Source organism: Ostrea edulis, chromosome 3 (assembly GCF_947568905.1).
Source record: "Ostrea edulis chromosome 3, xbOstEdul1.1, whole genome shotgun sequence".
NCBI lineage: Eukaryota > Metazoa > Mollusca > Bivalvia > Ostreida > Ostreidae > Ostrea > Ostrea edulis.
In genome coordinates this window covers 41,539,253-41,555,275 of record NC_079166.1, presented here as the reverse complement: position 1 = coordinate 41,555,275, position 16,023 = coordinate 41,539,253, and the positions used below count along the sequence as shown (strand labels likewise).

At 33.8% G+C, this 16,023-nt stretch overlaps 1 protein-coding gene across 1 annotated transcript; it reads right to left on the bottom strand.

Moving 5' to 3' along the window:
- Window positions 1-12,415: 12,415 nt before the first annotated feature.
- On the bottom strand, window positions 12,416-15,698 carry LOC125676165 (uncharacterized). Its single transcript, XM_048914057.2, has 3 exons — window positions 14,624-15,698; window positions 13,567-13,741; window positions 12,416-12,613 (listed from the first exon to the last, which is right to left on the bottom strand). The coding sequence occupies exons 1-3, from the start codon at window positions 14,661-14,663 to the stop codon at window positions 12,460-12,462; spliced, it is 369 nt and encodes a 122-aa protein (XP_048770014.1). The 5' UTR covers window positions 14,664-15,698; the 3' UTR covers window positions 12,416-12,459.
- Between the last annotated feature and the right edge of the window lie 325 nt (window positions 15,699-16,023).

Below are 16,023 nucleotides of genomic sequence, written 5' to 3'. Positions count from 1 at the left end.
GATGTTACTGACAAATATATGATTTGTTTTTTAGCTCGCCTGAGCGGAAGCGCAAGTGAGTTTTTCTGATCAAAACTTTGTTGTCCGTCTTTGGCGTCGTCGTCGTAAACATTTCACATTTTCATCTTCTTCTCCAGAACCACTCGGTCAATTTCAACCAAACCTGGTACAAATCATCCTTGGGTGAAGGGAATTCAAGTTTGTTCAAAAGAAGGACGTCATTCTCCAAGGGGAGATAATAGCGAAATAGTAAAAATATACTGACAAATTAAAAAAAACAGAATTTTTCTAGAACCAGCAGGCCAATTTCAATTAAACTTGGTACAAAACATCCTCGAGTGAAGGGGTCCAAGTTTGTGCAAATGAAGGGTCATGCTTCCTTAAAAGGGGAGATGATCACAGAAATGCATTAAATAGGGTGGGGTCATTAAAAAATCTTCTTCTCAAGAACCACTGGGCTAGAAAATTTCAAATTTACATGGAAGCTTCCTGACATACGTGTACTGCAAAATCAAGTTTGTTCGAATCATAACCCCCGGAGGTAGGTGGGACCACAATAGGGAATCAGTTTTACATGCGAATATACCAGGAAAAATACTTTAAAATCGTCTTCTCAAGAACTACTGGGCCAGAAAAGTTAAAATTTACATGGCATCTTTCTGACATAATGAAAATTTAAGTTTGTTAAAATCACGGTCCCTGAGGGTAGGGTGGGGCCACAATAGGGGATCAAAGTTTTACATGCGAATATATAGGAAATCTTTAAAAATCATTTTCTAAAGAACTACTAGGCCAGACAACTTCACATTTACATGACATCGTCCTGAGATAATGTGAATTTAAGTTTGTTAAAATCATGGCCTCGGGTGTAGGCACGATAGAGAATCAAAGTTTTACATGTGAATATACATGCATAAAGAAAATCTTTAAATATGGACCAAGGTGCGACTCAGGTGAGCAATGTTGCCCATAGGCCTCTTGTTTATGGTTTTATTTTAGTAAAACATTTTTCGATAGTATTTTATATTTCCTACATTTACATCTCAAATATAAACCGCTTTTCATATTCTTATCGTCTTCCTCAATGATTTTTGGTGCACTCTGTCTCACTTAAACATTCAGAGTAGCACTAAATGAACCTCCTGCTCTGAAGAGCTCTTATCTTGAAACTTACGTGCTGTTAATTCATAATCACAATCATTATTACACGCGATGTTTCATTGCGTTTCTACTTTCACCCGAATTATATATGTATTTAGTTAGTAAAAATGACACTTTACAAATCTGTATTCCATGTCGCTATGAAAAAAAGGAATATTTAATATACCAGAGAGGACCCCCGTTTTATTGTCACATGACCGTATCAGTCACATGACCCGAAATTTTACATTTCAAAGTTCGACGTAAGTGAAAAATGTCATAGCATTGAAATTTAAAGTAATTAGGAATAGTGCGTAGTGAGATTTACTCGAAAAATGCTGGGGGAGGGGTGTCATAAAATTCACTAGCATCTTTGCAAAAATGTCGAACATCGTCAAATTATTGGGTATTTTTCACACAGAATGATCAATTATAACAACATCAAAATAAACCGTACCTTCCCCCCAGCAAGATTCGCAGACACACGTTTCCTCTAGCGGTTTTATACAAAATATCAACAAACGATCTTCATCTTTCACTCGCGCCAAGTCGTTGTTTACACACGAAATCCCTATGTATATTAAGGTCACAATATAATATCCAAATCATCGTGGCGAATACTAAATATAAAAAATTGGAAATTTATACGTGTATATGATATCAAAGAAAAACAATCATTTGACAAGCAGATTTACACATATAATTTTAAAATGGGTAATGAAAAGTAAATACATCATTTTCTCACTGCCGATAATGTATATTACTTACCACCAAGTCCTTACATATAAGCACTAACTATATTTGTTCCTACAAAGAATTTTGGAAGATTTAACTTGAGGTTTTGAAATTATTTCTTGATATCCAGATTTCTTTACGGAGTTCGTTATAAACGCGTTTTACTGTACTGTAATTCGTACTAGAAATAAGCATTTCATTTAGATATCATTAGCATGGTGTTCTTGGTATTTCACTGAAGTTGGTATTTCCCAGCATTTTGTACATTTTGTATAGAATACCTTTTATACTTTTTGTGTAATTCTAATTGAATTTGAAGATGTTTTTCATTAAAGAGGTCATAATGGCTGACTTCCTTTTAAAACATGGACGAAAATATAAATATCAGTAATATTTGTGTATTCATTTTAAAATTCATCGCCTAGATGAATAGCTCAATAGGTTAGTACGACGATTGCTGAACTGTAGATCGCGGGTTCGAGTCCGGCAGGGATTTTAATTTTTTTTCTCCAGAATGCTTTCTACTAAAACTGCATTTTTTGACTAAATAAAATAAATTTGAAAGTTTTAAGTTTCAAAATATTGTTGTACATATCCTTCACTTTTCATCTATATCAAATTTCTTCGGTTTATCATACCTCCTTAAAGGCTTTATATTCACAAAAGCAAAAACATTCTACATATCATGTACTTTAAGGCAACTTGTTCTTTGCTCAAGTAGCTTTCAAGAGTAGTAAAAATACTTTGAACTTTCCTTTATGGAACGCTGCTGCTGTCGTATTTGGTTTAGAATCAGCATTTCGCAGATTCTATGGCCGTTATCAATATTTAACAAATACAACCAGTCATATGATCAAATCTTGGGCCGTTCTTACACACTAATTTTGACTACGGATTACCCCGTTTATATGATCAAAATATAAAGCTTACAGCGGCTGTGATCGGTCGACAAGAAATGCTCACTTCTCCTAGGCTCATCCCTATGGAGCACCAAATTAACATAAACTCAAATAATTGAAGATATCTTCAATTATTTGAAGATATCATCAATTTATTTGATGCGCGCAACAATTTAATTAAAGATCTCTTCAAATAATTAATGATATCTTCAATTCTGAATTATTGCGCGCATTAATTGAATTGATGATAGCATTAATTCTTCAGCTGAATTGATGCGCGCTTAAATTGAATTGATCTCTTCAAATGAATTAATGATATCAACAATTGAATTGATGCGCGCTACAATTCAATTGAAGAGAGCAATAATTGATATAATGCGCGCATTAAATCAATTAATGAGAGCAATGATTGAATTGATGCGCCTACTAATGAATTCGATGAGAGCAATAATTGATTTAATGAGCGCATTAATTCAATTATTGCTCTCTTCAATTGAATTAATGATATCTTTAATTCATTTGAAGAGAGCAATAATTCCTTTAGAGAGAGCAACTATATAATTAAAGATATCTTCAATTCAACATATCCACAATTGAATTGATGATATCTTTAATTGAATTGTTGCTTTCTTTAAAATAATTGATGCGCGCATTAATTCCTTATACAAAGGCAATGTAAATGATTTAAAGATATCTTCAATTGAATTAAAGAGATCATCAAATTATTTATACCGTTATTATTAATTATTAATTCAATTAATTATTGCGAGCAATATTTCTACTAAATTGATGCTCTCATTTAATTGAATTGAAGAGAGCAATAATTGAATTAATGCGCGCATCAAATCTATTATTGCTCTCATTAATTCAATTAATGCGCGCATCAATTGAATTGAAGAGAGCAATAATTGAATTAATGCGCGCATTAAATCAATTATTGCTCTCATCAATTGAATTGATGCGCGCATTAATTCAATTGATGAGAGCAATACTTGAATTGAAGCGCGCATTAATTTATTTGATGAGAGCAATGATTGATTTAATGCGCGCATTAATTCAATTAAAGAGAGCAATAATTGAATTGGTGATATCTTCAAATAATTGAAGATATCTTCAATTATTTGAGTTTATGTTAATTTGGCGCTCCATACACCCCACCTCTGGTATGTGAGGGGTTTGTGTTTGCATTACACTTATTTTTGCATTCTTTATAGGAGTTATGAGATTGATAATTGTTGGTTATCATAATAGGCGCCAGGGTCATGGATATTGCACTATAAACTATATGTACACAATGGAAGAAATTCGAACCACGAATAAATATTTAGATGGACATGTATCTATGAATCAGTGGGATAAGACATTTTTTAAAACGTGAATAAATTAATGTTCTATGGTAATGGCACATGTAGTTAAGCTCCCTGAAACATAAAAAAAAAATGTAAAAAGAGACACCATAGATCGGAGAGAAATATTTATTTGTGGTTCGAATTTCCTCCATTGTTTACATATCAGAGGGGGAACAGGTGCCTAGGAGGAGTAAGCATCCCCTGTCGACCGGTCACACCCGCTGTGAGCCCTATATCCTCTTCAGGTAAATGGGGTTATCCGCAGTCAAAATCAGGGTGCCAAGAACGGCTTAACAATCGGTATGGAACACGTCAGACAGCATTTACAATCTTTCATTCATACTGTTCAGGAACATAGGTTTATTTTTATTCCTGATATTATGAACATATTATTGAAATGTGGAATATGTTTATTCCTGCTTTAAGAAATGTTTTACTTGTCAGGTTTGTAACTGACTGTCTACGGATATATATCAATTGATGAATCTCAAAGGCTGCGAGGTGAAACTAAGATTTATTTTCTTGAGAAACATTATCTGATAAGAGGTAAATTGCACAAAAACTGATATTCGTGTATGGGATGTAATGACATGAATTTAATTGTTAACAAATAATTCCGAATTCTCCATTACCTGTGTGTACTGCTGTTAACACCCCCTGTATTTGTGACTTCAAACAATTCTAAAACTTAAATTTCAGTGGTAACAATAACGGGCGTAGATACATGTAGCACTGTTTTGATGCGTAGGCAATGTAGGTTTCATTGGGGAGAGAAGGGGGTATGGTAGAAGGAAGTGGGTGGTGGAGGGACTCCCATATTACCACTGGGGTGGGGTGGCGAGAAAGTTTAGAAAAATATGGACTGATTTACCGCGTATCAAATTAATCAAAACAAATAAAAGCTACCGTGCATTTTCATAGTTTCCAGTCTGATTCATCGGGGGAATTTATTTGTATGTATTTCACAAATCGGGGGAGTACATTTTGACTAAAATGTAGACAACCTGAGGCTTGACACATACCGGTACCATCAATGGCTTTTCATCACAAGGATTATCATAAAGTTTGTCAAATTTCACATAGCTCATATTCAAATTTTGCACTGTCACCTTTAAAAATAGCATAATTTTTTTTAAAAATCCTCGCGGTATCTTTGTTCACTTTAAAAAAATTTCTCCTGTTCAATTTCATCTTTAAAGTAGACGCTAAAAATCTGACTTCACACAAAGGGCCGCTACTCGAATTTAACTGTCTATAAAGGTTGACGAGGCCCTCGATGTAGACGGCAGTCACATGGCACAATTAAACCATTGAAAAAGCAATATTTTAGTCCGAGGGAAAATAAATGTTTACCGCTGTACTAAAACATATCTGAACGGGTAATTCTGTAATTGTAACCGTGTTGATTGTAAGTTTATAACATGAATGTGGAAGTTTATATGGCGTAAATTTGGTATGGATATTGCAGAATTTATTTATTTTTGCACAGATGAATAATCCATACCTTCAAGAAGGACCCGACGTCACCCTATTTTTGTATGACTCCAACTCACCTTATTTTCATTAACCGTATGCTACGCTATAAAACTAGTCCCAGATAAAAGTGAAAGTACAATGCTGGTATATGCGTTTACCTAAACAAGATATAGGGATCACGACAGATGTGACCGGTTGACAGGGGTTCTCCTCCTAGGCACCTGATCCCACCTCCGATTTATCCAGGGGTCCGTGTTTGCCCAAATCTCTATTTTGTATCACTTATCGGAGTTATGATTGATTGATTGATTGATTGTATCTTGCTTAACGTTTCGCTCGATAATTTTTCACTCATATGGAGACGTCACCAAGACCGCTGAAGGGCTTCAAATTTAGGCCTATGCTTGGTGCTGACGGTCATTGAGCAGTGAGGGTTCTTTAGCGTACCATACCTACTGTGACACGGGTCATCCGTTTTTAAAGTCATCTCCGAGGACCCGTGACATTTACACGTGATGCCGAGCGTTTGGCGAGGGAACCGTCACTACTTGTTTTAACGACTTAAGTCTGTCGCGTCCGGAATTCGAACCCCGACCTTCTGCATGCAGGACGAACGCTCTAACCTCTAGGCCACCGCTGCGGTTATAGGAGATATGGAATTGATCACTGTTCGTTATGTTCACCTTTCGCAAAGTAGTCATGGAAGACTCTGTGTTGTCTGTTATTTCGAGTTCATGAGAAGGTGTAAAATGCACACTACTTAATCGAAATCAATAAGCAAATCATTATAGATCATTTACTTGTCATCATTTTTAAACAAAAATTGCTTAATTCAAATTGAAAATTCACTGTTATCTGCATCCCCAAGATTTTCCCAAACACGGAAAATGATATGCAACTAGCGTAGATTTATTACAATGGAATGAAAGTGAAATTAAACTTTGAATCTTATTCTTTTATTCATTTAATTCTTGTCAGTTATTTACAGATAACTATAAGACAGTGTTGCACGGGGGTGACCCTAGGTCACCTTCTGATTTCATAAATGAAAATCATGTAAATGTGGATTATATTCTATTAATCTACAGCAGTGTCAAGGTGAAATATCCGTTTGTGAAATGTTGCAATTTTTATCTACTTGGCATATTGTGACCAAACTTTAGGCAAATATTGTCCAAATATAGGTATGTTATCTAAACCACATCTATTGTTGCAAATAGAAAATAAAGCATATATAAGGTGTGTTTGTAAGATATGTGAAAGAGAAGTATGAATTTTGGACATAGCAGGAAGTTGGTCATGTGGTCATTCTACCTGTTACTTGGCTATGTATTTGGAATAAAGGTAGAAATATAAACAAAGGTGACCTAAGGTCATCCGTACACTAAAATGTCGGTTACTTCAGGACATCTTTCTATGATGTGAATTTATACAATATCTCCAATAAGGTATACCAAAGGTAACCTTCGTATATTCATTGCATCTATGGGTTTCCAAAATATGATTATTACATCTATGGGTGACCAGAGGTAACCTTTATATGACCATGACATGAATTGGTGACCAGATATAACCCTTATATGGTCATCGCATCAATTGGTGACAAGAGGAAATCCTTATATCACTATTGCATCAATGGGTGACTAGAGGTAATCTTTATATAACCATTGCATCAATAAAGGATACTACTTCAATGGTTGACGAGAGGTTACCCCTTTATGACCACTACATCAATGAGTGACGAGAAGTAACCTTTTTACATCATTCCTCTATGGGTGATCAGAGGTAATCTTCTTATAATAATTGCTTCTATGGGTAAGAAATGGTTACCTTTATACGACTATTTAATTCTACGTGACTAGAAGTAACCCGGTCCATTATATCAATGAGTGATCATAGGGAACCCTTATACGACCATTATATTAATGGATGACCAAACGTACCCTATACATGTATGTCTATGACATCAATGGGTGACCTAAATAACCCTAGTAAGACTATTACATCAATGAGTGATCATACGGAAGCCTTATATGACCATTATATCAATGGATGACCAAACGTACCCTATACATGTAAAACTTATACGGTATCAATTTTTATGCACCAGATGCGCATTTCGACAAATAATGTCTCTTCAGTGATGCTCAACCGAAATGTTTGAAATCCGAAATAACTATGAAGTTTTAGAGCTAAATATAGCCAAAAAACAGCGTGCCAAAAAAGTGGAACCAAATTCGTCCAAGGATAAGAGCTATGCATGAGGGAGATAATCCTTAATTTTGAAATGAATTTCTAAATTTTATAACAACAATTAAATATGCATCCGTATTTTCAAGCTAGTAACGAAGTACTTAGCTACTGGACTGTAGAGACCCTCGGGGACTAACAGTCCACCAGCAGAGGCCTCGACCCAGGGTTCATAATGTAAAACTTATACCCTATACATGTATGACTATGACATCAATGGGTGACCTAAATAACCCTAGTAAGACTATTGCATCAATGAGTGACCATACGGAACCCTTACATGATCGTAACGTTTATGGTGACCACGTGTAACTTTGTAGAACCTCAATGTCAACAGGTTGGGAACAATTCCTTTATATCGAAATGGTCCCACTAAAGCATATTTCTGTTTAGATAGAATTTATTCATCGGTAAGCATTAAAACAAAACAAAATTCGTCAGGAAAATAAAATAAACATACCAACACACAGAAAAGTGAAAAGACATTTTAAAAGGACTCATAACAGAATGAAAATTGGAGCATGTCTATCTGCCAAAAAATGACAATTTCAGATAGAAAGTATGTACATTACCACATTTTCTGATAGAGAAGAGTTTCACTTGCATGTATTATTATGCGGTTTGATTTTGAAATACAAGAACTACTTTCGGGTACTCGGGTCCTACTTGAGGGTACGAATTATCCTTCTGCCATTTTTGCACCAGTTTTACCTCATACTTTAAAATTCAATTCGTCTTCTAAGTTCTTACAATACGATAACGTATAACCAGAGACACATATAACAGAGATAAACATCTCCTAAGGCGGTATATTTACTGTTTAAAACATGTGACGGTCCCATCTATAAATCGTTAATTCCTATTCATTGGTTTGGTAGATATAAACTGATTTAAGTTTATTTTACTCTTACCATAAATTGGAAGTGAACAGAACAAGTTTTAAAATGATTTGCTGATCAACAAATACCACATCAACAACAAAATAGTAGGCAAATCGTAAACATTTCCTGAAATCTCGCTGATTTTTCCGAGTTTGTATCATGTATCACCTATTGAAACTTCACTTTCATTTTACAATGAAGTGAAACATCTTCTGGCAATATTGTATCTTGAATGTTTTAGTGATGAGATTTGGAAGGTTGCAACTTAATATCTTTCATTCTTAAGTCGGTATACGTCATCTAAACCAGTGTGTGGATACCAAAAAACCGAGGGCTGCTTTTTCAATTGGTTAATTGTGCCACGTGACTGCCGACTATATCGAGGGCCTCTGTAAATAATGCACTTCTTGGGCAGCTAAAATATTGTATAGACCTCAAAATTAGCAAGGTTGTGTAGTATTGCAAACTACCGATTTCAAATATTTCAGTTGGTGATAACAATTCGTGTTCAATATCATATCTTTTGCAGACAACATCTTACAACCATCAGTCGAGATAAAGGTACTAAAAGAATGTGTCAATATAACATCTTACAACCATCAGTCAAGATAAAGGTACTAAAATCTTACAACCATCAGTCGAGATAAAGGTACTAAAAGAATGTGTCAATATTTCATCTTACAACCATCAGTCAAGATAAAGGTACTAAAATCTTACAACCATCAGTCAAGATAAAGGTACTAAAATCTTACAACCATCAGTCGAGATAAAGATACTAAAAGAATGTGTCAATATAACATCTTACAACCATCAGTCAAGATAAAGGTACTAAAATCTTACAACCATCAGTCGAGATAAAGGTACTAAAAGAATGTGTCAATATTTCATCTTACAACCATCAGTCAAGATAAAGGTACTAAAATCTTACAACCATCAGTCACGATAAAGGTACTAAAATCTTACAACCATCAGTCGAGATAAAGGTACTAAAAGAATGTGTCAATATAACATCTTACAACCATCAGTCAAGATAAAGGTACTAAAATCTTACAACCATCAGTCGAGATAAAGGTACTAAAAGAATGTGTCAATATTTCATCTTACAACCATCAGTCAAGATAAAGGTACTAAAATCTTACAACCATCAGTCAAGATAAAGGTACTAAAATCTTACAACCATCAGTCAAGATAAAGGTACTAAAATCGTACAACCATCAGTCGAGATAAAGGTACTAAAATCTTACAACCATCAGTCAAGATAAAGGTACTAAAATCTTACAACCATCAGTCAAGATAAAGGTACTAAAATCTTACAACCATCAGTCGAGATAAAGGTACTAAAAGAATGTGTCAATATAACATCTTACAACCATCAGTCAAGATAAAGGTACTAAAATCTTACAACCATCAGTCAAGATAAAGGTACTAAAATCTTACAACCATCAGTCGAGATAAAGGTACTAAAATCTTACAACCATCAGTCAAGATAAAGGTACTAAAATCTCACAACCATCAGTCAAGATAAAGGTACTAAAATCTTACAACCATCAGTCGAGATAAAGGTACTAAAAGAATGTGTCAATATTTCATCTTACAACCATCAGTCAAGATAAAGGTACTAAAATCTTACAACCATCAGTCGAGATAAAGGTACTAAAAGAATGTGTCAATATTTCATCTTACAACCATCAGTCAAGATAAAGGTACTAAAATCTTACAACCATCAGTCAAGATAAAGGTACTAAAATCTTACAACCATCAGTCGAGATAAAGGTACTAAAAGAATGTGTCAATATAACATCTTACAACCATCAGTCAAGATAAAGGTACTAAAATCTTACAACCATCAGTCGAGATAAAGGTACTAAAAGAATGTGTCAATATTTCATCTTACAACCATCAGTCAAGATAAAGGTACTAAAATCTTACAACCATCAGTCGAGATAAAGGTACTAAAATCTTACAACCATCAGTCGAGATAAAGGTACTAAAAGAATGTGTCAATATAACATCTTACAACCATCAGTCAAGATAAAGGTACTAAAATCTTACAACCATCAGTCGAGATAAAGGTACTAAAAGAATGTGTCAATATAACATCTTACAACCATCAGTCAAGATAAAGGTACTAAAATCTTACAACCATCAGTCAAGATAAAGGTACTAAAATCGTACAACCATCAGTCGAGATAAAGGTACTAAAATCTTACAACCATCAGTCAAGATAAAGGTACTAAAATCTTACAACCATCAGTCAAGATAAAGGTACTAAAATCTTACAACCATCAGTCGAGATAAAGGTACTAAAAGAATGTGTCAATATAACATCTTACAACCATCAGTCAAGATAAAGGTACTAAAATCTTACAACCATCAGTCAAGATAAAGGTACTAAAATCTTACAACCATCAGTCGAGATAAAGGTACTAAAAGAATGTGTCAATATTTCATCTTACAACCATCAGTCAAGATAAAGGTACTAAAATCTTACAACCATCAGTCAAGATAAAGGTACTAAAATCTTACAACCATCAGTCAAGATAAAGGTACTAAAATCTTACAACCATCAGTCAAGATAAAGGTACTAAAAGAATGTGTCAATATTTCATCTTACAACCATCAGTCAAGATAAAGGTACTAAAATCTTACAACCATCAGTCGAGATAAAGGTACTAAAATCTTACAACCATCAGTCGAGATAAAGGTACTAAAAGAATGTGTCAATATAACATCTTACAACCATCAGTCAAGATAAAGGTACTAAAAGAATGTGTCAATATAACATCTTACAACCATCAGTCAAGATAAAGGTACTAAAAGAATGTGTCAATATAACATCTTACAACCATCAGTCGAGATAAAGGTACTAAAATCTTACAACCATCAGTCAAGATAAAGGTACTAAAAGAATGTGTCAATATAACATCTTACAACCATCAGTCGAGATAAAGGTACTAAAATCTTACAACCATCAGTCGAGATAAAGGTACTAAAAGAATGTGTCAATATTTCATCTTACAACCATCAGTCAAGATAAAGGTACTAAAATCTTACAACCATCAGTCAAGATAAAGGTACTAAAATCTTACAACCATCAGTCAAGATAGAGGTACTAAAATCTTACAACCATCAGTCGAGATAAAGGTACTAAAAGAATGTGTCAATATAACATCTTACAACCATCAGTCAAGATAAAGGTACTAAAATCTTACAACCATCAGTCGAGATAAAGGTACTAAAAGAATGTGTCAATATAACATCTTACAACCATCAGTCAAGATAAAGGTACTAAAATCTTACAACCATCAGTCAAGATAAAGGTACTAAAATCTTACAACCATCAGTCGAGATAAAGGTACTAAAAGAATGTGTCAATATTTCGAATTTAAAGAGGATTAACACTACTACTTAGTACTGTGAAATGAAACGTCACCAGATATAAGAATGTGCAGGAATGTGAATTAACTTATGTGTGGACTTCTTATGAAACAATACTGTCAAAGTTGCTTTAAAATGGCGGCTCTTGATGTAGTACTGAGGAGGAACCGACTTTGTGATTTCTTCGCAACAGTTCAGCTTTGATAAATTTAAACGCAACCCCAAAATGTGCTAAATCAGGTAAACCACCTGATAGTTTACTTACAGACATACTTCGACAGGTATACTTGGATGAAAAACTCCATCATTAATTGAAATATTGATATTTATTTCTTTTTGTCATACAATTATTCAATTATAAGTACAGCAGCAGTAGTTTGGTCCGCAGGTAGTCTTACTGCATCCAGAGCTTCCGAATATCCAAGAGTTGAGCCACTTTGTATTGAATGTGTTCTTTGGGCCAGGATTGGAGTAGATGTGCAAAGAATTTATGCACCTTGGCAAACTGTTAAAACGAATTAAGTATCATCAATAATGCTCATTTTTTTCATTCTAATGTTGATTCGATATTGAATTTAAAATAAAAGAAATCACAGTCTTCCACATCTGCTTTGTATTTGGATATTTTATAGAACATAGATGTAAGCAGCAGACTAACAACTCAACTTTATGACAAAAGGAATTACTTCAATTTCTCTATAGTCAACTTCTAATATTCATATAGCAATGATCTATCATCACCTTCATATGGTGTTTATGTATCTCAGTTGATTACACAAGACCATGTTCTGTGTATGAACGATTTTTAAATCAAGACCGGCTACTTACAATTAAGATGATGTGACAGGGGTTTCCAAATTATCGTTTAAAGTCGGAATTTCTTATATTCTATTGTCGTTATTACGATCTAATTTACAAATACAATCTGTCATTAGGTCGAATGTTGTGTGACCTTTGCGATATTAATGTGAGAAGATCAAGATAATGATATTTTACGAAAGTAGAGAAAACTTGTATATCATCAATATATATTTCAGACATACAAATACAAATGTATATGTCAATATCTGAAAATTACATTTTTTCGTTACTCAAAATGGTAAAAAATGAAGATAAAACTTAATAAAATGACAGAAATTAGATGTCAACAGTTTAGGAATATTGCTAATTCATAAATATGTTCGAAATAATTGTGTGTATCGGGGAAAGCCTTGTATAATAGACATTAGGGAGTGGAAATACCACCATAGCAATTATAGTCCTTGACAGAATTTTTCACTATAAATAATTATGAATGATTATTTATGGAAAATATAAACTTTTCCATTATTAATAGTTTACCAGATTTTTTTATTCTGTAAATAAAATTCCTCCAAAAGATATATTTCTATAATGCACAAACTTTAATTAAATAAACATTTTACAAAAACTTATGGAATTATAGGAGTATCGCACTACCTGGCAGATTTGGGAAGGTGTCCCTGCGTCATGTTGATAGCGACACATATGTTGTCACATGACCTTGTCTCGTAACAATTTCTTGGTATAGCAGCACTATATGTTCCGCTCTCAGCAAGCCCCATACATGCCGACATCGCAATATCATGATTATCTCCATTGATATTCACGACAGCTAAACGTATAAAAACACATTTGATCAAAGATAGGAAATGCTAAAATAAAATCATGTATGCTGTGACCAGTAATGATACGTTGTACTTACCAACAAGTTTTGCAAGAGACACACAATATGTAATAAAATAAGTTTTTAAAAAAAATCTTTATCTCTGTAGATCAATGGATATGCGAGAGAGAGCATGTTCTGCATGTGATCAATTTTTAAATCGAGACAAGCAACTGGCAAATCAGTTGATCTTACAGTTGTTTCAACAGTCTTGTTAAAAGTCAGCATTTCGCAAATTGTATGACGTTGTAATGATCATATTTCCAAATTCAACCTGTCGTTAGTCGTCAAATGTTATCCGACTTCTTTTATACCATTGACAGATCGTTCTTTACATACTAATTCTAACTACGGATTACACCATTTACATATTCAAGATAGAGTGTCAACAGAGGAAGCTTACTCCTCGTAGGCACCTGAACCCATATCTGATATATCAATAGGTCCGTGTTTGTCCTACTCTTGATAGGAATTATGAGATTGATCACTGTTCGTTATAATCACTTATCATCGAACTATATATATATATGACATGTAAGTGGTCATGTTTGTATTTGTATTAAATACACTTTTCATTATACTGGTTTACAAGTTTAGCTTTCTTCATACTGGAACTGATGTTAAAGGATTCACCCTGTGATAAATAAAACCAGCGAATTCAGATGATTTCCCCTAAAAATTGTTCACATCGCTGACCTATGCCGAGTCATTGTAAAACGGTGCATAACTAACGAAATCGTTCTGTTTTCATAGAATGTAAAATTAGCTTGGAGAAAGACAATAAAATATATACGAAGTGCATTGAAAATACTGGAAACAAATACTACTCACCAAGGGTAACAAACATCAGACCAGCAAACAATTTTGCCATTTCTTCTTTTCAGAATGCTTACCACAGATGCTCTGCTTTTATACTATCTACAAACTTTAATGATAGGAACAGTAAAGCCTCTTGTTTATCCCCTATAAAATATGCCTTTTCAATTTGGAGAGAAACATGTTGACCATGGCTTACTTGTGTGGTGACAGGTGTGGTGACAGGTGTTAATTAACGTTCATCGCACAAAGGCGGTTGCAGTAAAGTGATCATTAAGAAAATCATCTTGTTTCGTTCTAGGCGAGAAAAATGTTGAATATATTAAAAGTTCTTGTTGGTTTTATGCATACGATAAGCACTATCGTATGCATAAAACCAACAAGGACTGTGGTTGTTTGATATATTGAGATTTTTAAAAATTGTTCTCGATATTTGAAATATTCCCAGTTTCTATCAGAAAAAGAATCATTGAAGAATATATAGGTCCTTCCAAACTCTTAGGTCTGAGCTACTCATTAAATAGTAAATGAAATTCTAAATGCAGAGGTGTTTCTTTTCAGGTAAAGGAGAAAAAAGTTGAAAAAGTATTTAAATGCCTGGTAGAATCTCAGTAAAATTAACCATCTTTTTTAATAATATTTCCATAATATTAGAAACATGATCAAATCGTAATGCCTTATGTTTGCGGAATAGTTAAGAATAATTTTGCAGAATCGTCACAGTTCAAATTTGGTAGAAAACATGTCAAAATTACAAATAGAATTTATTAGACCTACTCTTGAATTTCGTTCAGTTGTTTGGGATGACTATTCTGTACACAATACTGACAAGGTTGAAAAGGTACAATTATATGCAGCTAGCATTGTTACTGGTTTTCTTAATCTGGCTGACAAACTTTAATCAAAGTACTTAAAGTACTCGTGGGAGTTGAACATTGTGGAAATTCAGTTAGAACAGATAGCACTGGAAGGGTAGGGGGATAAATGACTGAATATTATCATGATTTTAGATACAAATCAACTGTTGTTATTTTTCAAAGCGTTACAACAGCAAACATGGATAATGGAAGACCCATGGGCCACAACGCTCCTCGAGTAACTGAAGTCGTGTTGTTGTTTTCTAGAATTTCACCCCTTTATATTCTCATGAAAAATGTGACCACATATTATGGCCCAAACATTCAAATCATTATGGTTATCAATGCCTTGCAGTTATGAGGAAGTTTTTTCCCCTGTATATATACATTCAAGTTTAATCCTAGATGTAGCTAATTCTAAGGATTCATTACTTGAAAAGGTAGTCCAATATGCTAAACTGTCACCTGAGTATACTACAGTCCTGTAGAGGATCAATGGAATGGTAAATAATTGTATAATAACTCAAAATAAATGAAATGCAAAAAAAATTAAAAATT